This window comes from Balaenoptera physalus, assembly GCF_965194825.1.
Source record: "Balaenoptera physalus genome assembly, chromosome: 2".
In the NCBI taxonomy this organism is placed as follows: Eukaryota; Metazoa; Chordata; class Mammalia; order Artiodactyla; family Balaenopteridae; genus Balaenoptera; species Balaenoptera physalus.
The window spans coordinates 160,889,612-160,915,010 of record NC_138883.1 but is presented as its reverse complement, the minus strand read 5'-3'; the positions used below and the strand labels follow the sequence as shown (position 1 = coordinate 160,915,010).

The window sequence follows — 25,399 nt, the reverse complement described above, 5'->3', positions numbered from 1 at the left end:
GTCACCCTTTGTTATGGGAACTAAGAATGGGTCTTAGCTAGATATTTCATAGGTTGGGAGAGATGGAAGCAGAAATAGGTAACTAAAAGCTTTTCTAAAGCAGAGGCCACATTTTAATGATGTCAAGAAACATCATTTAATATATAGATAACCAACCTTTCACTTGATTTGTTTTGTTTGTTTTTGTTTAAAGAAATGAAGTCACTCATTTTTGTTATATATTTTTGCTCTGAAGGCTTTCCAACAAACCTGGTGTTGATGATTCATGGCCTACATCAGACGATGAAGACTTAGATTTTGATACCAAGGTAAAAGTTCTCTCTTGTGAAATTAGTTTTCCTGCTTTGAATTTAGTTTTGTGTAGTATTAACTTTTAAAATTTAGCAGTGGTCTACCTCTCATTGTTTTATGTTTGTAATAGAAAGTTGGTCAGAGCAAACCATTTTATAAAAATATGACTAGTTGAATTTTGTTTTTACTTTGCTAAATAGTGAAGGTCGGGGTTGAAGAGAAAATGGGCTGGGAAGTAGATAGTGACAGGAAAAGTGTATTGGGAAGCGCTTTCCCACAAGGGAGGAAATATAAAATTTGGTCAAGGATAAGGATTCTTACTGTGACTTTTCAACCATACTGACGTGACTTATATAATACTCATGCTTAAATGAAATCTTTAGTGGGTACAGTTACTTATTGTAATAATCACAGAATTTTCCTGGGGCCTTTCAGTTCCAAAACTATATAGCATATATCATCTAGTTCTTTTTTCTTGGACAATTTTTATTTTGGTATCATAGAGTTGTTAGGAGAGAGCATTTTTTTCTCTCTTTCTGTCTTTGGTTCTGCATTAAGACTAAAATAACTGTCGAAATTATGGAAATTTAGAAATTAAAATTCTGTTTCTCAAAATCCATATTATGAAGGGATTTCACTGTGTTTTCTGAAGCATTCCATTAAGCGTATATTCAGGGAATTCCCTGGTTGTCCAGTGGTTAGGACTCCACGCTCTCACCGCCAAGGACCGAGGTTCAATCCCTGGTCGGGGAATTAAGATCCCTCAAGCGGTGCAGGATCTTAGTTCCCCAACCAGGGGTTGAACCCGTGCCCACTGCAGTGGAAGCATGGAGTTTTAACCACTGGATCACCAGGGAATTCCCAATACTTCTTATTCTTAAAGCTCTTGTCTTCTTCTCTAGAATGTCCTGAAACCAAGCTTAACAAAGCTAATGAGTGCTTCTCAGCAATCCAAGAAAAACAGTAAGTTATTTGAAGACTGTCCTTCTTGTGTTATTCACTGATTTGAAATTACAGATGTTCTCATGTACTCCACCTTGTTTTCACTATAGTAGAAGCAAAATGTGGCATCGTGAGACCAGAGAAGAGAACCTTCTTTGAGGACAATAGTTTTGATAGTGAAAATGAAGATGTGGTCGAAACCTTTCCCAAACCATCAATCAGACTCCAGGGCGTCTCTCATCCTGCTTTCCCATCACCTGAACCTCTCCCCAAACCTCTCAAGTCTTTAGCAGGCCTTGGTCTTACAAAGGTAAGTTGTTCTGTTTTGTTTTTAACTTTTTTTTTCTGTGCTTTTTCACATACCAACCCCCTGATTCTTACAGTGATGAAAAGGATCCCTTACAGAAATGGAATTCCTCAAGATCACGATAGAAAACAGTGTAATAACAAGAGCAATATATGTGCAGGATTGAGATTTATGAACGTTGGTGGCAGTAAACCATTCTGAAGTATGCCATTATGAAAGGAAAGAATTAGAAAGCAACTAGAAAGAACAGCTAGATGAATATGAAGATGAGGAGGGGGATGAAGGGGAAGAATTCATTTAAGAAGGACAAGATGAATGTAAAGATTGAATGAGGGTCAAGATGAGAGAGATTATTATACAAACACAACAGAAATAGTGGGGTTAAGTGAGAGCAGGAACTCTATATTATAAAATATGATAGAAATTATTTCAAATTCAAATTAACAAGAGAAAGTCAGGTCATGGGAAAAAATGCTCGTACTCTTTTGAATGACATATAGTTGATTTTTATGAAGATCTGAAAGAAAATTTGATCCTTACCTTTTTTTGGTGGTTGTTGTTGTTTTTTAATTGAAGTGTAATTGATTTACAATATTGTGTTAGTTTCAGGTGTACAGCAAAATGACTTGGTTATACATATAAATGTATATATCTATATTCTTTTTTTTTCAATTCTTTTCCATTATAGTTTATTACAAGATATTGAATATAGTTCCATGTGGAAGTTAGTCTTAATTTGAAGTTTTTTCCTTTTTAAAAAATTCTCACTTTTAAATTAATAAAGTGATGTCTTATATTTAATCTAGCAAAACCTTTGTTCATAGATAATGCAAGATGAGCTCTGTTTTAGGCCCTATCAGATTTATTATGAATTAAGAATTTTTGGCCCTTCTGTTTCTTGTGGTTTCTTATTTACTGTTTGGTATATACTTAACTTACTTAACTAATTTATCTTACTGTTTGGTATCATCTTGGTAGGTGTTTTAGATCTTTTTGAGAATAAACAGAGAGGAAATAAATAAGTATTTTATCTAGTCTTTCACTAAGATTATAATTTCTGATTATGTAAATGAGGTTCTTAATTTCAAGTCATTAAATGAGAAAATTTTAAACTGCAACAGTCTTAAAGAAAAAAATATAGAAATCTTTTTTTCTGGAGAGATTCTGATTTACCTTTTCCTAGTAATATCTGCACATAATGGACACATATACACACATCAAATGAATGAAATCACAATTTATGATTTTTTTCTAATATAAACTACTTGTTATTATAAAATAATAAGGAAGGAAAAATTACCAGCAGAGTGTACAAAATTATCTCTGGAAGATAATATTTTACTTTTTAAAATATCTCCAGCAATAGGTACATTTCATGTTATTCTTGAGAAACTTTATTAACTTTGGTATTTATAGTTAAACTAGCATGTAAATATTTTGTTATACAAGTTAAACTAACATGTAAATTCTTTCATATGTAAAACTCAGGAATCCTGGTTACTTGATTTTTTAGTCCCTTTGTTCTTCCCTGATGTGAATTTTGGGTCCTGTTTGTTAATCATAGATGTATCTGAGAACTTTTAAATCTCCAACTTGGATAATCATAGTTTTACTAATTTTTTTTAATACTAAATCATTTCCCCAATCTTTAACTGCCATTCTATAAGGCGTAGATAGGAAGAGTTATTAGCGTGCTGTTCACAGGTGAATAAGAAAACCATGTGAATTTTAAAATAGGGTTTTATATTTCTTTCTTACATCATAGTAGTACTTAAAAATACCTCATAATTCCATAATCACATAAACATTCTCTTCTACAATTTAAAACTTGTCTTTTAAGATTAATTTTTGAAAAGGAGTCTTCTTGTAGTCTCTTGAATTGGTGTTTTACAATTAAATCTTTTCATTAAACTTAAAAATGCTTATTGCTATAATATCCCAGAAATGAATATTTGCACATATTCATGAAAGAGTATATTTTATATCCTTGAAACAAATGTTGCAATATATAATCGAAAAATTGAATCTCATAGTTTTCTTCCCCAGTCTTGTTTATATTTTCAAAAGTTCAGAATTCTGCATAGGTTTGCATCATTTAATTATACCAGGTTAGTATATTTTACAGATATTTTTCTTAACATCATATGCTTTTCCTGAATAAGTTTGTAAGTTACTAATCCAAATGTATTTATCCAAATCTTTCTTCTAAGTCCCCTGGGTGCCTCAAATTTGTTATGCCCCAAACTGAAGACATTGTCCCTGATGCTTTCCTCTTTCCTGACTCTTTGTAAGCTACTCTGTCATCTGTCTTCCCCATCCTAGTAGATAACATCACTGAAATACCGAAGCAGGAAAAATCCTGGACCCCATCCCTCCCTGAAATCACCACATCCTGTTGCTCATCAAGTTCAGTATTTTCTACCTGCTTACCATTTTTCATTTCTTATTACTTTCTCACTTATAATTTTGAAACGCTCTTTTCTAGTTTTGCTCCCCTGATGTTCATCTTTACGTTGCTGCCAGAGTGACCTTTCTAAAATATATTTGTGAAGATGTAACGCCTCTACTTATGTAGTGGATCCCTATCGCATGAAGGAGAAAGTTCATGTTCTAGGAGGACACTTGCTTTTTTTGGTTTGGTTCTGATCCTCCAGTTTTGTCTCTCCATACCATTCCCAGTAACTGTGTTCTAGTTTTCCACGTGACTCGTTATGTTGTTTCACACCTTGTCCTTTTGCTCAGGCTGCCCTTTCTAGAATCCCCTTCACATCCCCGCTCTACACTGTGTCTGTCTTTTAAGACACAGACCTGTCTTTGCAGCATTTCCTGAGCTACCCAGATACAGCTGACTTCTCTTTCCTTTGTGCCCTTCCTGTACTCTGTTCGCATCAATTGTAGAGCTTTTGAATGATACTTTTCTCTTCTTATTTGTTGTCATGTAGCTCTACTTCTCCTAGAATACAGAGCAGAATCGGGCTTCTATTTATATTTCCAGCTTCTCCCAGGATAGTGCCTATGATCTGATAGATCCAGTAAATGTTTGTTGTCTTACTGATTGATTGAATGACCAAATGAATGAATATGATGTTTTCTGGAATTAGGTGTTTGTTTTATTTTGTTTTGTTTTTATAGGAAGGAGCAACAGATCCAGAAATTGGAGAAAAAGAAAATGATACTGATATTGAAAGTGCTCCGCAAGAGCAAACAGATCATAACAATTTGACTTCTTTTGATGGAGCACACAAAAATAATAGGAGTGGTAAGTTAGTGAATATTTATGAATTTTTTTCTGTGCTTAAAGGCTAGTATAAAAACATCTAAAGTGTGTAGATCCAAATATACTATCCATTTCTTTTTTTTTTTTTAATTAATTAATTAATTAATTTTTGGCTGCATTGGGTCTTTATTGCCCAGGCGGGGGTTACTCTTCGTTGCGGTGCACAGGCTTCTCATTGTGGTGGCTTCTCTTGTTGTGGAGCATGGGCTCTAGGCTCATGGGCTTCAGTAGTTGTGGCACACAGGCTCAGTAGTTGTGGAACACGGGCTTAGTTGCTCCGCGGCATGTGGGATCTTCCTGGACCAGGGCTCGAACCCGTGTTGCCTGCATTGCAAGGCGGATTCTTAACCACTGCACCACCAGGGAAGTCCCAATATCCATTTCTTTTTAAGTATGTTTCTTTTGCTCTGTTTCTTCAGAAGTATCCCAACTACTACCAACTTTTTCTTCCTGAAAAGGCCTCAACCCTCCGAAATTCTTTTCTGCTATTTTATTTTATTGAAATATTTGTGGATGGAGATAGACTTATATATGTATTTAAAATTCATAGTAGTAAATGTTCTCATTAATGTATCTGTGGCTGCGTTTTACAGATATGATGTCAGCATTAGGATTAGGAGAAGAGGAAGATATAGAATCACCTTGGGATTCTGAGGTACTGTCTTCTATTATTATTACTTTTTTTTATTTTAAAATATAAGCACTGAGTGATGTTAAAACATAAAAGGGGAGATGCTTTGACTTTACTTTCTCACCTTTGCATTTGCCCATCAAAATTTTTTCCTTATATTTTTAACCTGTAATTAATTAAATAATTGTGTGCTAAATATAATAACTACCACATAGTGCACTTTTGTTAATTTGCAAGATTCACCTAATGAAACCAGTGTCGTATAGAGCAAAAACCAAGGCTTAGAAGTCATAAGGAATCAGTTTGGGTTCTGAAGTTAAATTTATCTAAAAACTGAAGCATTAGTCCAGGTCAGCCTATGGCCAAATGTATGTTTCTTTTTTCTTTTCTTTTTTTAAAAAATTTTTGTTGGAGTATAGTAGATTTACAATGTTGTGTTAGTTTCGGGTATACAGCAAAGTGAATCATTTGTACATATACATATATCCACTCTTTTTTAGATTCCTTCCCCATATAGGCCATTACAGAGTATTCAGTAGAGTTCCCTGTGCTATACAGTAGGTCCTTATTATTGATCTATTTTATGTATAGTAGGGTGTATCTGTCAGTCCCAGTCTCCCAAGCAAATGTATGTTTCTTTGGTACATATGAATGTGTAAAACTCCTAGTGAGGTTCAGAGAGAAACAGGTTGAAATGTAGTTTTTTACCACTTAGACCTGAACAAGATAGTGCCTGAGACTTGAAAGTATTGTTACATTTGGATTGTCAAATAGATCTGCAAGGAACATTTCAAGAGAAGCAAAAGAATGGGGAATAATAAGTATGTGGCGTTATAATAACAACAGTTTGGTTTAGCGATGTTTTAATAAGTACAAACCATTTTGGATAGTTAAAATAGTGTGCGTTGAGTACCTTTATGGCAGCCGTACTTGAAGTAACGTAAATGTAAAGTAATGATGACCTGTTGTAAGGTGACAGCTATGGAAAGAGATAAGAAGGGCCTGATCTGTTAGACATAGGCAACTGCTGCAGTGATACAGCACTATGTTTAAAGTCAAGAGACATGGTAGCATCCTGGTCTGTCACTAGCTGTGGGATCTTGGAAAAACTTGTCTACCCTGGTTGAGTGTCAGTGACCTCCTTCGTAAAAATGGTACTAGTACCCACTTCTCAGGTATGTATAGGGAAGAGATGTGGTAACGGCTGTGAACACACATTGTAAACTGTAAAGGGTGCTATAGAAATGTAAGACAAAAATGATCACAGTGGCAATTAGTGACTCACTAAATGCTGGGGCACTTTTTTAAAACCTGAAGGACAATAAAATGACAGTAGTGTTAAGAATGGGGAAATTAGAATGGGCATGTGGATTTCTAGTTTGGGGTATGTTAGGTGGCTGTAGACTGTTATCGGAGATCTCCTATAGGTATCGAGTGCTTTGGTACTTGAGGTGCTCTCGACATTTTAAATGTTTTGATCTTAAATAAATTCTGTTATTGAATACCAACTATGTGCTGGGCAGTTAGACACTGACTGTACCAATTGAGGGGTTAGGCTGTAGTGTTGGGAACATAAAACCAAACAGGAATCCTTTATAAGTCACTGTTAAGTCCTTCATGTAAAGAAAATGGAGAATGTTACATTAGACAACATTGAGAGAGTTTGTAGTTAGGATGGGGATGGGATTGGGAGTGGAATTTAGGTAGTCAGAAAAGATCTGCATGTGAGAAAAGCTACCAAGGGGAGGATGGGAAGGAGCCAGTCATGTGAGGGTCCAGGGGAGGGACATTCTGGACAGAGAACAGCGGATCCCATCTGTTCGTCACTTCATTCTCGCATCTTGGAATGACCAGGAAACAGGAAGTGGGGTAACTGTCCTTACAATCATTTTTATTATTGTTGTTGTATGTAGAAAATAAAACGTGCATAATAAAAGCTTGGCACATTTAGATGATTAATAAATAAATGTTCTTATTCTTCCCTTATTAAAGCTTGCTATACTTTTTTGAAGAGTTGCATAACTATATTTAAATTTTTTGCTATTATTTAAACATAAAAGTTTTTCTTACTACTTCGCTATTTAATTCAACTATTTTTCCTACCAATAAAAATTTTTTCAAATAACAGATTCTTGTAAGCCCTTGTTTACCTAAATGAAGCAGCTTCTACAGTGTTCTGTTTATGCTCAACATGACATACTTCATGGTTTCGTTTCATGCCAAGTATATTATTTTAATACTAAAAGATTTCTGTCTTTAGAAATATTTTAAATTTATAGCAAGTATACTTATTAAAGAATTTATTTAAATACATATTTTTTAAAAATACTCTCTTCTTTTGACAGGGAATGCAAAGTAGAGTTAGGTGTTTTGAAGTTAATTCTTTGCTGAAATGTGCCTGTAAGTCAGTATTTTGTCTGTGAAAATAATTCCTCTGGCTTTCCATGCTCAGTTTACAGAGTCAGTAGCCAAATGAGGATAAAAGATAGACTTGATCTAGAGAGTGTATATGAAGTTTTCTATTTAAATGTTTGGGTTTTCAATCCATGCTTCTCTTATTTTTAAATCTAATTGCTTGTAAAGTAGGAAATTTTTAAAAAGTAGGGTATTTTCAGGTATTAGAAGGGGATTAGGAAATCTTTATGCAACTCCTTATTAATATCAATTTTAACAGAGTATCTCTGAGAGTCTTCCACAGAAGTATGTTGATCATTTATCTGGAGCTACAGGTCAAAGAGGAAAAAATATATTAAATGGACAAGTAGAAGGTAAGAACTGTATTTTTATGAAAAAGTCATTTGACAGCATGTTGATTTAAAATGGGAATTCTGATATATTCTAATAGGCAAAGAAAATCACCTGTTGGTTAAGAGGAAGAATCATTCCTCACACTGATTTCAAGTTGAACTGAGCCTGTCTCATTCTGGAAAACAAGTGCTGTATCAGAAGAACTAAGCAGCTACATCTTTTTTTCTAGTCAAAAATCCATCAACAGTTTTTAGGCAGTTTTTATTTGGCCAAAAAGCAGTGCTTGAATACTTAACTGTGTGCTGTGTTCTATTTAAGTTCTGACTGTCCAGATGTTCTTTTGTAGACAACATGCCATGATATAATCATCTATCTCCATGTCTGTTATCAAGTTACACTGTGAAGTGTGCCACCCTTTTGAGGTGGTCCTCAAAGACACAGTTTGCTTGTTGTTTAACCAAGTGTCCTAAAGCATGTACCTGAAGTTATATCATTTTTTATTCTAAAAAGCTATGCAGCTTATATTCTGAAAACTGTTAAAAAATATAACACTGTTGATGTAAAAAAAAAAAAAAGAAAATCACCTGTCAAATGCATAAGTGAGGAAAAAGATGAGAAAAGGAGGGAAGCTGTGTATCTCATCTGGTGTCAGCCACAGATTAAATTGAGAGTCCCGTTTAAGGAGCTAAATTATTAGTTCTGTTTCAAGGTACTCTACAACCTAAGGAAAGTCGGGAAATGAGGAAGAGGAAAGAAGGAATAAAGAATGAGAGAGGCAGAGGTTACAGGGAGTAAATGAAGGAAAAGGAAGCGGAGGTCTCTGGAGGACGGTGGCAAAGTAAAATAGGTCTTTAGAAAAAGGAAGATAAGAGTATTTGAAACGTGAGACAAATTTGAAGTGAGCTTCCAGCACTAAAACTTGTCAGAGACGAACAGCAAAGCTTTCCCACTCTTACTGTGGGAATGTAGAAGCAGACTCATAGATCAGAGTTTCTCAAATTTTAATTAGTCCCCTGGGGACCTTGTGAAAAGTGCACATGCTGAGCAGCAGGTCTGGGATTGTGCATTTCTGACAAGCTCTCAGAGTCGCAAGGGCGTAGGCTTGCATTTGGAGAAATCTGGAAGAAGAGCCACCGGATAGTTCAAGACAGAACAGGATCGAGGAAAAGCATTATTTTGTTTTTCTTTCTGAGCGTGTTTACAGCCAGAGGGAAGCAAAGCGTTGAAGTAGAATTTGTAGATGTAAGGCACCACTGCTAAGCAAAGAGGAAAAAAGAAGTGGTGGGGATGACCCATAAAAAGAATGTAAAAGGGGAAGGATTAAGACCACAGATCCAGAGACTGCCTTTGAAGAGGAAAGGATATAGTGAAAAGAAGGGGGGAGGAAAGAAAGGTGTTAGGGAGGTAATTGTGGAGGTGATGAGGAAACTTGAGAGAACTCTTGTTAGATGACTTCAGTGTATTTACACTGAAACAAGGTTAGGTCATTGCTGCTCCAGAGAATACTGGAAGCAGCAGTGGGTGCCAGAATTGGGGTAAACCCCAGCTCCTCCTTGTAACTATCAGGCATCAAAGATATATGTTGTGTTGGTATGTGTTATTCAAATGAGATTAATTTGAATATGGAAGCATTGGCTGTTTTTTTTTTTTTAAGATAGGTTTTTGTTTGTTTTTTTTTTTTGGCTGCTCGGCTTGGCATATGGGATCTTAATTTCCCCGACCAGGGATTGAACCCGTGCCCCCTGCAGTAGAAGCATGGGGTCTTAACCACTGGACCGCCAGGGGAGTCCCTAAGATAGCTAATTTTTTGATGACAATTATTTCACAAAAATCCTTTTAAACATTAGCATGATATACTAAACCAAACTAATTTTGGAAACAAAAGAAATTAATAGGGTTCATTCTCTAAATGCTAAAATTGTTATTTTCAGTAAATACTACACTGATTTTGAAATATGAAAGATTTTTAATATCTAATAATTCTGTGGCAGTAAAATTTATTTTTTCCTTTTTGATAATTGTGCTTCGATATTGAAAACTTATTATACATTATTTCTTAGATGTGTCTTATATACCTTCTTGCATGAGTGGATCGAGAAACTTTAAGATGACTAAACTAGAGGATCCAAGAAATGTAGGCATACCAGTAGCCCACATGGGTATGGAAAAAAAGAAGAATATTTTTATGAACTATTATTCTACAAGTGTATATCCAAGCTGATCAGTTCATAACACTTTCTCTGATGAGAAATGAATTATACATTCAACTGAACTGTCATCCCAACTGTGCACTTCCTAAATTACAGGACAAATTGAAGAACATGATAAATACTTGTAGTATAATGATGTAAATGTTGCTGCTGTATTGCATTCAAGATACGCTGTTGCATTTTACCATCAGCTTTCATATTTACCTTCTCGGGGGTCATGATTTGTTCCTCTGATTAAAGATCACTTTTCTCCTCATCAGTCAGCATGTTCACATTGATACATGTGCATTTTTCTATTTTATAAAGGCTTTTGGAACATAATCTTACTTTTGAAATCTTAACTGCATGTTTTGTTAAACCTGTACTCCTATTTTTTCTTCAGTATCTATAGTGGATTCATATGTCTGTCTTGTTGCTGTCCTAACTTCCCCCAAGAAACAAAACACCAAAACCTAAAGTATTCACTGCCAAGGCCAAGCATGAGGATTCTGCTCAGTACTAACTGCATGAATATATAGTTGGCTTTCATAGTTACGTGTAGTTGATTCTATGTCCCTTTTGCCTTTTAGATTCTCCTGAAAAATATCCTCACTTGAAGGTAAAAACTTATATTTTTATCTTGAATTATTAACTACAGATTGTATCAAATGTACATTATTTATTAATCAACTTGTTTCAAAACCCATTCAGCCTGCAGTTGGAGTGAAAGATTCTGTTCCTAATAAAACAGTAGGAATGAAGGATTTACAAACATCCAGATCAGGTAAATTTTGCAGTGCAAATTTAACTCTGGAAAGAGGTACACTAAAATATTTGAAATGCTCACAGTCTTCATATTCCTAATTCTTTTTTTTTCTGCAAATTTAATTGAAGGATTTGACATAAATAAGGCACATGTTATTGTTGGTATCCATGTTTTGAAAAAAAGATATTTACAAGCATAAGAAAAAGATATTTTTAAAATGTAAGCTTTAACTCAGATGTTTCTATGTATGTTTCAATACCCTAAAGTTCTCAGTTTGGAATCTCTGTACTTCTTAGGGATTCTCAGAGGTTAATTATTAGATTCTAAGATATTTCCAGTTTTATAAAATGCTGATTTGAACTCTGACCTTTACCTAGAGTAAAGCTTCACTTGCTAACATGTCAATTGTATTTCAACTTTAATTATTTCATTTTAGTGGTGTTACACAGATGAGCTTAAGCCAACCAGATGTTTTGATTAGCAGACTCTGTGTGTGTGTGTGTGTGTGTGTGGTCTTTGATTATTAAAAGTGGGGGAAAGTAATCATACCTTAATGACGATTTGATAGACACAGTCTTTTTTTTTTTTTTTAGACGCAGTCTTTTATAATTAAGTTTTTTTTTTTAATATTTTATTTATTTATTTATTTATTTATTTATTTATTTATTTGGCTGTGTTGGGTCTTCGTTTCCGTGCGAGGGCTTTCCCTAGTTGTGGCAAGTGGGGACCACTCTTCATCGCGGTGCGCGGGCCTCTCACTATCGCGGCCTCTCTTGTTGCGGAGCACAAGCTCCAGACGCGCAGGCTCAGTAATTGTGGCTCACGGGCCCAGTTGCTCCGTGGCATGTGGGATCCTCCCAGACCAGGGCTCGAACCCGTGTCCCCCGCATTAGCAGGCAGACTCCCCACCACTGTGCCACCAGGGAAGCCCTAGACGCAGTCTTTTTTTTTTTTTTTTTTTCACACACACACACACTGTATTTTATTTTTACAAGAGATAAATAGACTGACACCAAGCATTGTACATGGATGACCACAACAAAAGCAACAATGATTGCAATTACCAAACATGAAACACACTCATACTATGTCATAATATTGACCTTCAGTCCAGTAATCCTCCACTGTAACAGCTCCTTTACTTTGCAGTGAAAATTGATTTGTATATTCTTTGCCTCTGAGTCCTTGTGGGATTTTTTTTTTTTTAATTCAGACAGAAAGTCACAAAAATTATACTCATCCTCATCAGTTCACTCAGTCCCATGTAATTAATTGTTTTTTTTCATCTTGATCTTTTGTTAGCACTTTTATGAGTTCATCAGTTTTTCATCAGAGTTCTGAAAATGCTTATTCATTCAGTTCAGCAGTACAGTCAGTTACCAGAAACCTGTACTTGTCAGAGTCTTTTCCATGAATTTCTTGAAGATGAAACCCTTTTATAGGAACATATTTGCAAAATCATCAGAGTACACCCAGAACTGTCTGTAAATGACAAAAGACTTAAAAATGACCACGGTAAAAGATTTGATGAAAGTTCATAATAATGCAGTTGACAAGAAAATTAGTTATTTCTGAGATATACATTTTAAAGTAATAACTAGGATTATGACTTATAACATTATACCAGAACATATAAGATTTTTAGAAATTTCATGTAATGTCTGAAACATTTATATTAACATATTTCCATACATATTTCCATACAAATACAAATATAAGATTTTTAGAAATTTCATGTAATGTCTGAAACGTTTATATTAACATATTTCCATACATATTTCCATACAAATACAAATATAAGATTTTTAGGAATTTCATGTAATGTCTGAAACATTTATATTAACATATTTCCATACAAATAACCCAATGAAAGTTTAGTATTAGTTGTTTTGTTTGTTTTTTTATACTGCAGGTACTTATTAGGCATCAATTTTATACATATCAGTGTATACATGCCAATCCCAATCGCCCAATTCAGCACACCACCATCCCCACCTCACCGCAGTTTTCCCCCCTTGGTGTCCATATGTCCATTCTCTACATCTGTGTCTCAACTTCTGCCCTGCAAACTGGCTCATCTGTATCATTTTTCTAGGTTCCACATACATGCATTAATATATGATATTTGTTTTTCTCTTTCTGACTTACTTCACTCTGTATGACAGTCTCTAGATCCATCCACGTCTCAACAAATGACCCAATTTCGTTCCTTTTTATGGCTGAGTAATATTCCATCATATGGAATATTATGTACCACATAATATGTATGTACATGTATGTACCACATACATGTATGTATCACATGGTATATGTATGTACCACATCTTCTTTATCCATTCGTCTGTCGATGGGCATTTAGGTTGCTTCCATGACCTGGCTATTGTAAATAGTGCTGCAATGAACATTGGGGTGCATGTGTCTTTTTGAATTATGGTTTTCTCTGGGTATATGCCCAGTAGTGGAATTGCTGGATCATATGGTAATTCTATTTTTAGTTTTTTAAGGAACATCCATCCTGTTCTCCATAGTGGCTGTATCAATTTACATTCCCACCAACAGTGCAAGAGAGTTCTCTTTTCTCCACACCCTCTCCAGTGTTTGTTGTTTATAGATTTTCTGATGAAACCCATTCTAACTGGTGTGAGGTGATACCTCATTGTAGTTTTGATTTGCATTTCTCTAATAATTAGTGATGTTGAGCAGCTTTTCATGTGCTTCTTGGTCATCTGTATGTCTTCTTTGGAGAAATGTCTATTTAGGTCTTCTGCCTATTTTTGGATTGGGTTGTTTGTTTTTTTAATATTGAGCTGCATGAGCTGTTTATATATTTTGGAGATTAATCCTTTGTCCGTTGATTCGTTTGCAAATATTTTCTCCCATTCTGAGGGTTGTCTTTTCATCTTGTTTATGGTTTCCTTTGCTGTGCAAAAACTTTTAAGTTTCATTAGGTCCCATTTGTTTATTTTTGTTTTTATTTGCATTACTCTAGGAGGTGGATCAAAAAAGATCTTGCTGTGATTTATGTCAAAGAGAGTTCTTCCTATGTTTTCCTCTAAGAGTTTTGTAGTGTCTGGTCTTACATTTAGGTCTCTAATCCATTTTGAGTTTATTTTTGGTATGGTATTAGGGAGTGTTCTAATTTCATTCTTTCACATGTAGCTGTCTAGTTTTCCCAGCACCACTTATTGAAGAGACTGTCTTTTCTCCATTGTATATCCTTGCCTCCTTTGTCATAGATTAGTTGACCATAGGTGCGTGGGTTTACCTCTGAGCTTTCTATCTTGTTCCGTTGATCTATGTTTCTGTTTTTGTGCCAGTACCATATTGTCTTGATTACTGTAGCTTTGTAGTATAGCCTGAAGTCAGGGAGTCTGATTGCTCCAGCTCCGTATTTTTCCCTCAAGACTGCTTTGACTATTTGGGGTCTTCTGTGTCTCCACACAAATTTTAAGACTTTTTGTTCTAGTTCGTAAAAAATGCAATTGGTAATTTGATAGGAATTGCACTGAATCTGTAGATTGCTTTGGGTCGTATAGTTATTTTCACAATATTGATTCTTCCAATCCAAGAACATGGTATATCTCTCCATCTGTTGGTATCATCTTTAATTTCTTTCATCAGTGTCTTATAGTTTTCTGCATACAGGTCTTTTGTCTCCCTAGGTAGGTTTATTCCTAGGTATTTTTTTCTTTTTGTTGCAATGGTAAATGGGTGTGTTTCCTTAATTTCTCTTTCAGATTTTTCATCATTAGTGTATAGGAATGCAAGAGATTTCTGTGCATTAATTTTGTATCCTACAACTTTACCAAATTCATTGATTAGCTCTAGTAGTTTTCTGGTGGCATCTTTAGGATTCTCTATGTATAGTATAATGTCATCTGCAAACAGTGACAGTTTTACTTCTTCTTTGCAATTTGTATTCCTTTTATTTCTTTTTCTTCTCTGATTGCTGTGGCTAGGACTTCCAAAACTATGTTGAATAATAGTGGTGAGAGCGGACATCCTTGTCTTGTTCCTGATCTTAGAGGAAATGCTTTCAGTTTTTCACCATTGAGAATGATGTTTGCTGTGAGTTTGTCGTATATGGCCTTTATTATGTTGAGGTAGTTTCCCTCTATGCCCACTTTCTGGAGAGTTTTTGTCATAAATCGGTGTTGAATTTTGTCAAAAGCTTTTTCTGCATCTATTGAGATGATCATATGGTTTTTATTCGATTTGTTAATATGGTGTATCACATTGATTGATTTGCATATATTGAAGAATCCTTGCATCCCTGGGATAAATCCCACTTGATCATGGTGTATGATCCTTTTAATGCGTTGTTACATTCTGTTTGCTAGTATTTTGTTGAGGATTTTTGCGTCTATATTCATCAGTGATATTGGTCTGTAATTTTCTTTTTTTGTAGTATGTTTGTCTGGTTTTGGTATCAGGGTGATGGTGGCCTCATAGAATGAGTTTGGGAGTGTTCCTTCCTCTGCAATTTTTTGGAAGAGTTTGAGAAGGATGGGTGTTAGCTCTTCTCTAAATGTTTGATAGAATTCACCTGTGAAGCCATCTGGTTCTGGACTTTTGTTTGTTGGAAGATTTTTAATCACAGTTTCAATTTCATTACTTGTGATTGGTCTGTTCATATTTTCTATTTCTTCGTGGTTCAGTCTTGGAAGTTTATACCTTTCTAAGAATTTGTCCATTTCTTCCAGGTTGTCCATTTTATTGGCATAGAGTTGCTTGTAGTAGTCTCTTAGGATGGTTTGTATTTCTGTGGTGTCTGTTGTAACTTCTCCTTTTTCATTTCTAATTTTATTGATTTGAGTCCTCTCCTTCTTTTTCTTGATGAGTCTGGTTAATGGTTTATCAATTTTGTTTATCTTCTCAAAGAACCAGCTTTTAGTTTTATTGATCTTTGCTATTGTTTTCTTTGTTTCTTTTTCATTTATTTCTGCTCTGATCTTTATGATTTCTTTCCTTCTGCTAACTTTGGGTTTTGTTTGTTCTTCTTTCTCTAGTTCCTTTAGGTGTAAGGTTAGATTATTTATTTGAGATTTTTCTTGTTTCTTGAGGTAAGCTTGTATAGCTATAAACTTCCCTCTTAGAACTGCTTTTGCTGCATCCCATAGGTTTTGGATCGTTGTGTTTTCATTGTCTTTTGTCTCTAGGTATTTTTTGATTTCCTCTTTGATTTCTTCAGTGATCTCTTGGTTATTTAGTAACGTAGTGTTTAACCTCCATGTGTTTGTGTTTTTTATGTTTTTCCCCTGTAATTCATTTCTAATCTCATAGCGTTGTGGTCAGAAAAGATGCTTGATATGATTTCAATTTTCTTAAATTTACTGAGGCTTGATTTATGACCCAAGATGTGATCTATCCTGGAGAGTGTTCCGTGCGCACTTGAGGAGAAAGTGTAATCTGCTGTTTTTGGATGGAATGTCCTATAAATATCAATTAAATCTATCTGGTCTATTGTGTCATTTAAAGCTTCTGTTTCCTTATTTATTTTCACTTTGGATGATCTGTCCATTGGTGTAAGTGAGGTGTTAAAGTCCCCCACTATTATTGTGTTACTGTCGATTTCCTCTTTTATAGCTGTTAGCAGTTGCCTTATGTATTGAGGTGCTCCTATGTTGGGTGCATATATATTTATAATTGGTTTATCTTCTTCCTGGATTGATCCCTTGATCATTATATAGTGTCCTTCTTTGTCTCTTGTAACATTCTTTATTTTAAAGTCTATTTTATCTGATATGAGTATTGCTACTCCAGCTCTTTTGCTTTCCATTTGCATGGAATATCTTTTTCCATCCCCTCACTTTCAGTCTGTATGTGTCCCTAGGTCTGAAGTGGGTCTCTTGTAGACAGCATATATATGGGTCTTGTTTTTGTATCCATTCAGCAAACCTGTGTCTTTTGGTTGGAGCATTTAATCCATTCACGTTTAAGGTAATTGTCAATATGTATGTTCCTTTGACCATTTTCTTAATTCTTTTGGGTTTGTTTTTGTAGGTGCTTTTCTTTTCTTGTGTTTCCCACTTAGAGAAGTTTCTTTAGCATTTGTTGTAGAGCTGGTTTGGTGGTGCTGAATTCTCTTTGCTTTTGCTTGTCTGTAAAGCTTTTGATTTCTCCATGGAATCTGAATGAGATCCTTGCCAGGTAGAGTCATCTTGGTTGTAGGTTCTTCCCTTTCATCAGTTTAAATATATCATGCCACTCCCTTCTGGCTTGAGAGTTTCTGCTGAGAAATCAGCTGTTACCCTTATGGGAGTTCCCTTGTATTTTATTTGTCATTTTTCCCTTGCTGCTTTCAATAATTTTTGTCTTTAATTTTTGCCAATTTGATTACTATGTGTCTTGGCGTGTTTCTCCTTGGGTTTATCCTGTATGGGACTCGCTGTACTTCATGGACTTGGGTGGCTATTTCCTTTCCCATGTTGAGGACGTTTTCGACTATAATCTCTGCAAATATTTTCTCTGGTCCTTTCTCTCTCTCTTCTCCTTTTGGGACCCCTATAATGTGAATGTTGTTGCGTTTAATGTTTTCTCAGAGGTCTCTTAGGCTGTCTTCATTTCTTTTCATTCTTTTTTCTTTATTCTCTGCTGCAGCAGTGAATCCCACCACTCCGTTTTACAGGTCACTTATCTGTTCTTCTGCCTCAGTTATTCTGGTATTGATTCCTTCTAGTGTAGTTTTCATTTCAGTTATTGTTCCTCTCTGTTTGTTTGTTCTTTAACTCTTCTAGGTCTTTGTTAAACATTTCTTGCATCTTCTCTATCTTTGCCTCCATTGTTTTTCCAGGGTCCTGGATCATCTTCACTATCATTATTCTGAATTCTTTTTCTGGAAGGTTGCCTGTCTCCACTTCATTTAGTTGTTTTTCTGGAGTTTCATCTTGTTCCTTCATCTGGTATATAGCCCTCTGCCTTTTCATCTTGTCTATCTTTCTGTGAATGTGGTTTTTGTTCCACAGGCTGCAGGATTGTAGTTCTTCTTGCTTCTGCTGTCTGCCCTCTGGTGGATGAGGCTATCTAAGAGGCTTATGCAGGTTTCCTGATGGGAGGGACTGGTGGTCGGTAGAGCTGACTGTTGCTTTGGTGGGCAGAGCTCAGTAAAACTTTAATCCGCTTGACTGCTGATGGGTGGGGCTAGGTTCCCTCCCTGTTGGTTGTTTGGCCTGAGGCAACCCAACAGTGGAGGCTACCTGGGCTCTTTGGTAGGGCTAATGGCAGACTCTGGGAGGGCTCACGCCAAGGAGTACTTCCCAGAACTTATGCTGCCAGTGTCCTTGTCCCCATGGTGAGCCACAGCCACCCCCCGCCTCTGCAGGAGACCCTTCAACACTAGCAGGTAGGTCTGGTTCAGTCTCCCCTGGGTTCATTGCTCCTTCCCCTGGGTCCCGATGTGCACAGTACTTTGTGTGTGCCCTCCAAGAGTGGAGTCTCTGTTTCCCCCAGTCCTGTCGAAGTCCTGCAATCAAATCCCACTAGGCTTCAAAGTCTGATTCTCTAGGAACTCCTCCTGCCATTGCCGGACCCCCAAGTTGGGAAGCCTGACGTGGGGCTCAGAACCTTCACTCCAGTGGGTGGACTTCTGTGGTATAAGTGTTCTCCAGTCTATGAGTCACCCACCCAGCAGTTATGGGATTTGATTTTGCTGTGAATGGGCCACTCCTACCATCTCATTGTGGCTTCTCCTTTGTCTTTGGATGTGGGGTATCTTTTTTGGTGAGTTCCAGTGTCTTCCTGTCGATGATTGTCCAACACCTAGCTGTGATTCTGGTGTTCTCACAAGAGGGAGTGAGAGCACGTCCTTCTACTCCACCATCTTGGTTCAGCTCTGATTTGTCTTAAGAAATTTAAATCTGACAATTTTAGTTTTTTTAAAAAAAAGAAAAATATTTTTGTTATGTATTCATTTCCTGTCTTATGGCACTGTATGCTCTTTGGATCTAGTGTGGACCTAGACTTATCCTGTTTTTACCTGGAAACAATTAGTCACTCAAGGCTATCATTTCTTATGTAAGTTTATGATATTTATCCAAGGCTTCTAAAATGAGTTCTGAAGATATTGGTACATTGAGGAAAGACCATCTCATTGTAATTAAAATAGTACCATTCATTAAAAGATTTTTTAAAACCCATGTCTCTGGAACACACAATACTGTCATGCATATTTAAACATAAAATAAATGGTTAGACATAATTTTGTTAATGAAAAAATTCGTATGTTGAAGAAACTTAATTATTAATAAAGCTCTTATGGTATACAGAATATGTAATAGAGATTGATGAGTGAATCAAAGTAAGTAATACTAGAAAATTAAAAAGTAGAAAAAATGAGAGACAGTAGTTAGCGTATCTATATGAATGGCAATGATGTGTAAGATACAATAAGCTAGGAAGGAGTAGTGTGTTTGGGGGGAGAGGAGGACATGGGACTGCTTCTCTGAAGAAAGAATTTGTTCAGGTTAGTCAAATTTGTATTAGTATTCACATTCTAATAAACGGAAACTTTGTTTTCAGATTTTTCAGATTGGGATTCTGCTAGTTTGACGCTCAATAATGAGACTTGTCAAAGAGCCGGGCATTTGAAAGTTGATGATAAATATCCATTTGTGTCACAATCAATGACCAAAAATCAGTCAGCATCCACAGAATTTGGACAGATGACCTTAGTAGATAAAGAAAAGATTAATATTGGAGCGGTGTTTCTGTTAGGGAATTACACGCTCCATGACCTGTGTGAGTCACAACTGCCAGAAAACAGAGAAAGCAAACAAGGTAATAAATAAGCACAGAGCACTCAACCGTAGGCCACCTCGGCATGGCTTCACCATAATCCTGATGTTTCCAAAATCATTTTGTGGCAAAATCTCCTTTGGGTTTACTCCTTTTATTCAACCTGCAGCCAAACGTCTTTTAGCAAGACGTTTGCATTCTTCCTCTGACCAAAGCAACATAATAAATAACAAAGAGAATTAGGAGAGAGAATAAGTTCGTTAGGCTAGTATTTAGCATACACCTGAGAGTGGGTAGCAGGATTATATTTAGAACTTTGCGACTAGTTGGGAAACCTAGGTAGACATCTCAAGATTCCCTTCTCAAAATGTAGTTTCTTAGCTTTATTTTTGTTTATCTCTGAATTCATTAGTATTAGTTATAACTATATTCAGTGTAACTAAAAATCACCTCCAAAACCAAATACTAAACTGTTTCTTATATTTTCTCTGAGTTTATATATTTTAGAATTGGCTTTCCCAACGGTAATGGGCATCATTGGGGATTGCTACATAGTCCCTCCTTTTTAGCTGTGTCCACATTGTATATCAACTTATTATTTTTAATGAATTAATAGTTCACAAGGGATATTGGTTTTAAGGAGTGCTGATCATTTAAAAATAGTATATGGAAAATCAATTCTAACTCTACTAGGATGCCCAGTCTATTGATTAACCACATCTAATATATGTTCTACATAAATACCAATTAATTTAGTGCCCTGAAGCAGTCATATGATCAGGGCTATAGTAATAAATCATACACTGTTTTCTTTTTTCAGTCCTATAGTTTTATCTTCTTGTCTTTCCTTACCTGTAGAATTAATATTACATTTACAAAAGGTTCTCAGTTATCTCCTGGAGTAGTGACTACAAGCTATAAACTCAAAGTTTTTTTAATCTGTACAAGTGACTTGTTTGCTCTCATTTCTCCATGAGCTTGGTAGGTCCAAGAAGCACGAATTCAAATGAAACACCTATACGAGCCCCCTCAACACAGGAAGATATGAAACAGGAAAACTGGACACTAAATACAAGCAACTTAAAACAGTTCATGCAGATCATTTCTCTTCTCAGTTGATACCTTTTATAAAGTAATAAGCAGAGTCTAGTTCTTGAGGGACCCAGGATTCGTGCATTTATTCATTTAATAAAGATTTATTCTATGCTGGGTCCTGGTAATTTTATATCCTAAATATTTCTGGAAACAGTCCCTCAGTGTAGGCCTGCATCATCTTTTTTTTGCATTATAATGCCATCAAATTCATCTCCCTCTATTTATTTGTATGGCCTTCAAATTCATCCCTCCCGCAGCATTTAGAGTGATCTATCTCAAATGCACCAGTGATCGTGAACCACTCTTTAAAGCATATTAATGTCCAGCCATCTTAGAATGACACGAGGCTTTCATAATCTAACTTCTACCTGACTCTCCCTCTCTAGCCCTTTTTTCTGTCCTTTGCTCTGGAATTCTGAACTGCTGGTGATGCTCTCTTACCTATCCCTGTATTTTAGACAAATATTCACCCTGTTTTATGTATGCTTCTCTCCCTGTCTTGCTACAGCTTTCCATGCTCTCTCCCTTTCCTGCCCTCTATTCCCTTGAATCTGACTGACCTCCTCACTGTTTAAGTCTCAGCTCAGGCATTATCTCTAGAAAAGCCATCCCTGACACCTTTTATCTACATTCTTCTTTAAACTGCAATGTTTAGTACTGAGCAGGAACTCAATAAGTAATTATTAAGTAAAAAAAGACTTTATACAAAGATGATTTCAAGAGCTTGTCCTCTACAGTCTAGGAGCAAAGAGGATAGATGTGAAGAAATAATTTACAGTTCAGGTGATAAAGATACACTAGAAAAATCTATAAAGTACTAAGGTAGCTACTAGGAAAGAGATACCTATTTGGGGAAAGAGAGCTGTAATCAAGGAGGACTTCACAAAGCAGGCTGAGTCTTAAAAGATGAAAAGAAATTTGTCAGAAGAGTAGAGGAAAACATTTTAGATTAAGGAACTGATAAAAGCATGAAAAGTAACAGTAATTTTGGAAACCATGAATAATGTTGCAGTTGAAGCTTGGGGTGTTGTTAAATAAGTACTAGTATGAAGTAGAGAACAGAGTGTATTGTGACTTTATATGTTTGTTCTGTATTTTTAAATTTTGTTTGGTTTTTGATTGTTCTGTTCATTGATGTTTGGTGGATGAATTTGTAAATGAATCTTTGAGATGTTTGTGTGCCTGTAACCTGGTGACATCTGGTATTTCCCAGATGGTTTGTTGAAGTTTTAGGTAATTAGAAGTATTTCTTAAAGAAGTAAATATTCAGCTAAAGATTAAACTTAATTTAAATTGTCATTTGATAAAATTTTTAAAATCTATTTTTATAAAGATTATGTCTTTTATCTAACTGTTCTAAGTAGTTAATTTTAACTAAACATATAGATTTGTCAGCAGAACTAGACTTAGAAATAACTTCGGAGGAAGCACAAGAAAGGCTTGATGGAAGTGAAAATAACCACTCACAGGTATGTAAGAATGTAGATGTAAATTTCTGGCTCAATATTGTTTTCTATGCTTTAACAACATAACAGAGTTCAAATGAAATTACCTTTCAAAAAAAATTAACCTCTTAGAATCGATAGATAATAATTTAATATTTAGATTTTATAGTGCTTTAATTACAAAGCTTAAAATATTGTTAGAATCTATTATAATTTATAGTTAAACTTTGTCCTTGGAATTGAGGCAAAAAAATTTCCTGAATATTGTTTGCTTCTTCCTTACATGATAAAGAAGGTGATAATCAAATACTGAATCGTATGATTAAGCAGTTGAAATTATGACCAATATGTCAATGATGGTCCATGAGTTAGAGTCATGGAAGGAGAAATCATTCCCAGCTGTTCAAAATTTGCAGTTTCAAATTGCCAGTCACTAATGCCAAGATTAAAGATTTATTCTGTCTTGTGATCTCTATATAATCAACCTAAGGATCTACATTCAGGGAGAGAAGGGGTCATACAATCAACCCAATTGCCTATTAAGGAATCAAACCTTCCAGAATTGGACCTTTGTTGTTAGGGTACAAACAATAACTTTCTAATTTATTTCATTTCAGGGTAGGAAACCAGTAAATATTATTAAACAATGTTTTATCCACTTTCATTAGTGGATATTAGAATATAATATAACTGAATGAAAGCAGGTATTATATCAATGTATAATACTATCATAGTATATAATTTGCATTAAAATTTAGGAATTTTTTCCTCTTTCTGATTGGTGTTAATTGATTTTGGCTCCTAGTAATTTATGGTTTGTCTATTCTCCAGTTACTAGTCCTTAAAAAAAAATCCTTACGTGCACATAGGGACTCTTTAAGGTAAGGTGAGGTGAAATATTTTTAAGTAAGGAAGGCTTTGTAACATTAAAAATCATCTCCTAATTCATTTTTGGTAGATTTAACATATACAAATTATTTAGTTCAAACAAACAAACAGTGACAAAATTGGGTTTGTGAGTTCATGTTTTTCTCCTGTTTTAGGCTAAGGCAAGTTATTTTTCACTTCTTAGTTGTAATCCAGTGATTTGTGAGTAGCTAAACATAGATTAAGAAGTTTAAGGGTTAAATTTTAATTATTTTCTAATTTTTCTTTGTCCGTACTTGATTACTTAAGGATAAAGTTATTTTACAAACATGTACCCTGACAGAAAAGACATCTGAAAATCAAATCAAGCCAATTAATCTTCCACTTTTGCATCTGCAAAAAATGCCTCAAGAACCAGAAATGAATAAGGAATGTGATAGAGAGGACATATCTGTATGTTCAGGACTTCCTTGTGTGCAAAAGTATGAGGAAATGTGGATCAAACAAGGCAAATTAGAGTGGAAAAATAACTTAAAACTCATCACAAATGAGTTAGAGCAGAAGTTTGGTGAAATTTATGAAAAATACAAAATTACTGTTTGTCCTGAGGAAGAGCCACTACATGATAACCCTAAAGAAGGAGCAAACATAAAAGAAATACCTTCTAATTTGACAAATAATATACCTGACTGTGAGGCAAAAGATGCATTTGGAGTATCTATCTCTCTAGCATTCCAAGCATTTCCTGAACAAAAAGAACCCAGTCTTGAAAATGTTTTTCCATCTTATTTAACCTCTGGGTCCTGGGGACATGCTTGCCAGTCATCTTCACAGCTTTATTTAAATGAAAATAAATTAGACTATGAAAGTGATAAACCAGACACTGAACATGTTTTTAACAAAAATGAGGAGATTTTTTATAATGATACAGAAAATAAAAAAGTAAGGGACCCAGTAGTTGCATTTGAAGTGCAAGAAGACCAAGAGTTTGATATGCAAATGTTACAAAATATGAACCAAAATACCACTAATTGGAAATTAGACAACGGATGTATACCTCAGTCTAGTGATCCCAAAAGACTTTTTGATTTATGGCTTGCCCGCTCCAATGAAATGAAACACATGATTCAAATAAAAAGTGATATTTCTGCTATTACAAATACTTATAAGAAAACCAAACCAATACAAGACTGGTTCCAGAAGCCATTGCTTGCAGATAATTGCAGTGCTAATAACTATAAAAGCATGGGACCTGAATTAGAAAATGGGAGTTCTTCTCCACCGAATAGTAACAGAACATCCAAAGTGTATCTAAATGAAGAATTACAGCAAGATATGCAAAGGTTTAAGAATGAGATAGGCATGTTACAAGTAGAGTTCCTGGCTTTGGAAAAAGAGAAAATTCGACTTCAAAAAGAGGTAGAGGTTCATTTGCTGCTACTTTGTTCTTTCTCTTTATCAATGATCTGATCCATTCTGATTTTCCACTTATGAATAAAATGGGGTCAGCTAAATAGGTGATTGTGTAGAAATAGATTACTTCTGCCATCTAAATAATAGGAAACTATTTTCATGGTTTTTGTTCCTTAATCAACCTAAGTCTCTCTCTGTCAGTCTTTCATATGGACTGGGAAACTAATTTAGCTACATACCATGTGACCTGAGCCAGAATAAGCACAAAGGAAATTGCTTAAGAAATATAATAAGCTAGGGTTTTGGGTTTTTTTTTAATCTACTGGGTTTTAAATATAAATTACACTTCTATAGTATGGGAAGGAAGCAGTGACTGAAAGAAGGGACATAAACACATATTCCTGCTAAACTAATCTCTTTATTGTGCTTTAGTGTGTGCGATCTTCTCTGCTTTACTCAATCCCTTAGCACTTAGAATTCCAACATGGCCACTTCAAGATATTTTTAATAACAAATACATGTACTCCCACATATTCTTTAATCACCACTCTCAGATGTTTCTGTTGAGTCAGACCTTTACATTATGTTAATAAAATGTGGTAAGTTTTGACATGTATGATTTTATCATATAGGTAGTATAAACCCTCAGCAAAAAAATTCAGTATTTATCTCCAAAGGAGAAAACTGAGTTTTGA

The 25,399-nt window shown here is 35.2% G+C and overlaps 1 protein-coding gene across 5 annotated transcripts in view; it reads left to right on the top strand.

Moving 5' to 3' along the window:
* The window catches only part of ANKRD26 (ankyrin repeat domain containing 26), a 102,861-nt gene that overhangs the window by 33,386 nt on the left and 44,076 nt on the right, over window positions 1-25,399 (top strand). For 2 of the 5 annotated variants that reach the window (XM_082449564.1, XM_082449563.1), the window contains exons 7-17: window positions 236-308; window positions 1,194-1,254; window positions 1,344-1,543; window positions 4,673-4,799; window positions 5,411-5,472; window positions 8,123-8,216; window positions 10,257-10,355; window positions 10,976-11,004; window positions 11,097-11,169; window positions 22,366-22,448; window positions 23,601-24,710. In XM_082449564.1, coding sequence (XP_082305690.1) covers window positions 236-308; window positions 1,194-1,254; window positions 1,344-1,543; window positions 4,673-4,799; window positions 5,411-5,472; window positions 8,123-8,216; window positions 10,257-10,355; window positions 10,976-11,004; window positions 11,097-11,169; window positions 22,366-22,448; window positions 23,601-24,710 — 2,011 coding nt within the window. Of the gene's footprint in view, window positions 1-235; window positions 309-1,193; window positions 1,255-1,343; window positions 1,544-4,672; window positions 4,800-5,410; window positions 5,473-8,122; window positions 8,217-10,256; window positions 10,356-10,975; window positions 11,005-11,096; window positions 11,170-19,668; window positions 19,927-22,365; window positions 22,449-23,600; window positions 24,711-25,399 lie in introns of all 5 variants that reach the window. The other 3 variants (XM_082449567.1, XM_082449565.1, XM_082449566.1) reach the window with 3 other exon arrangements.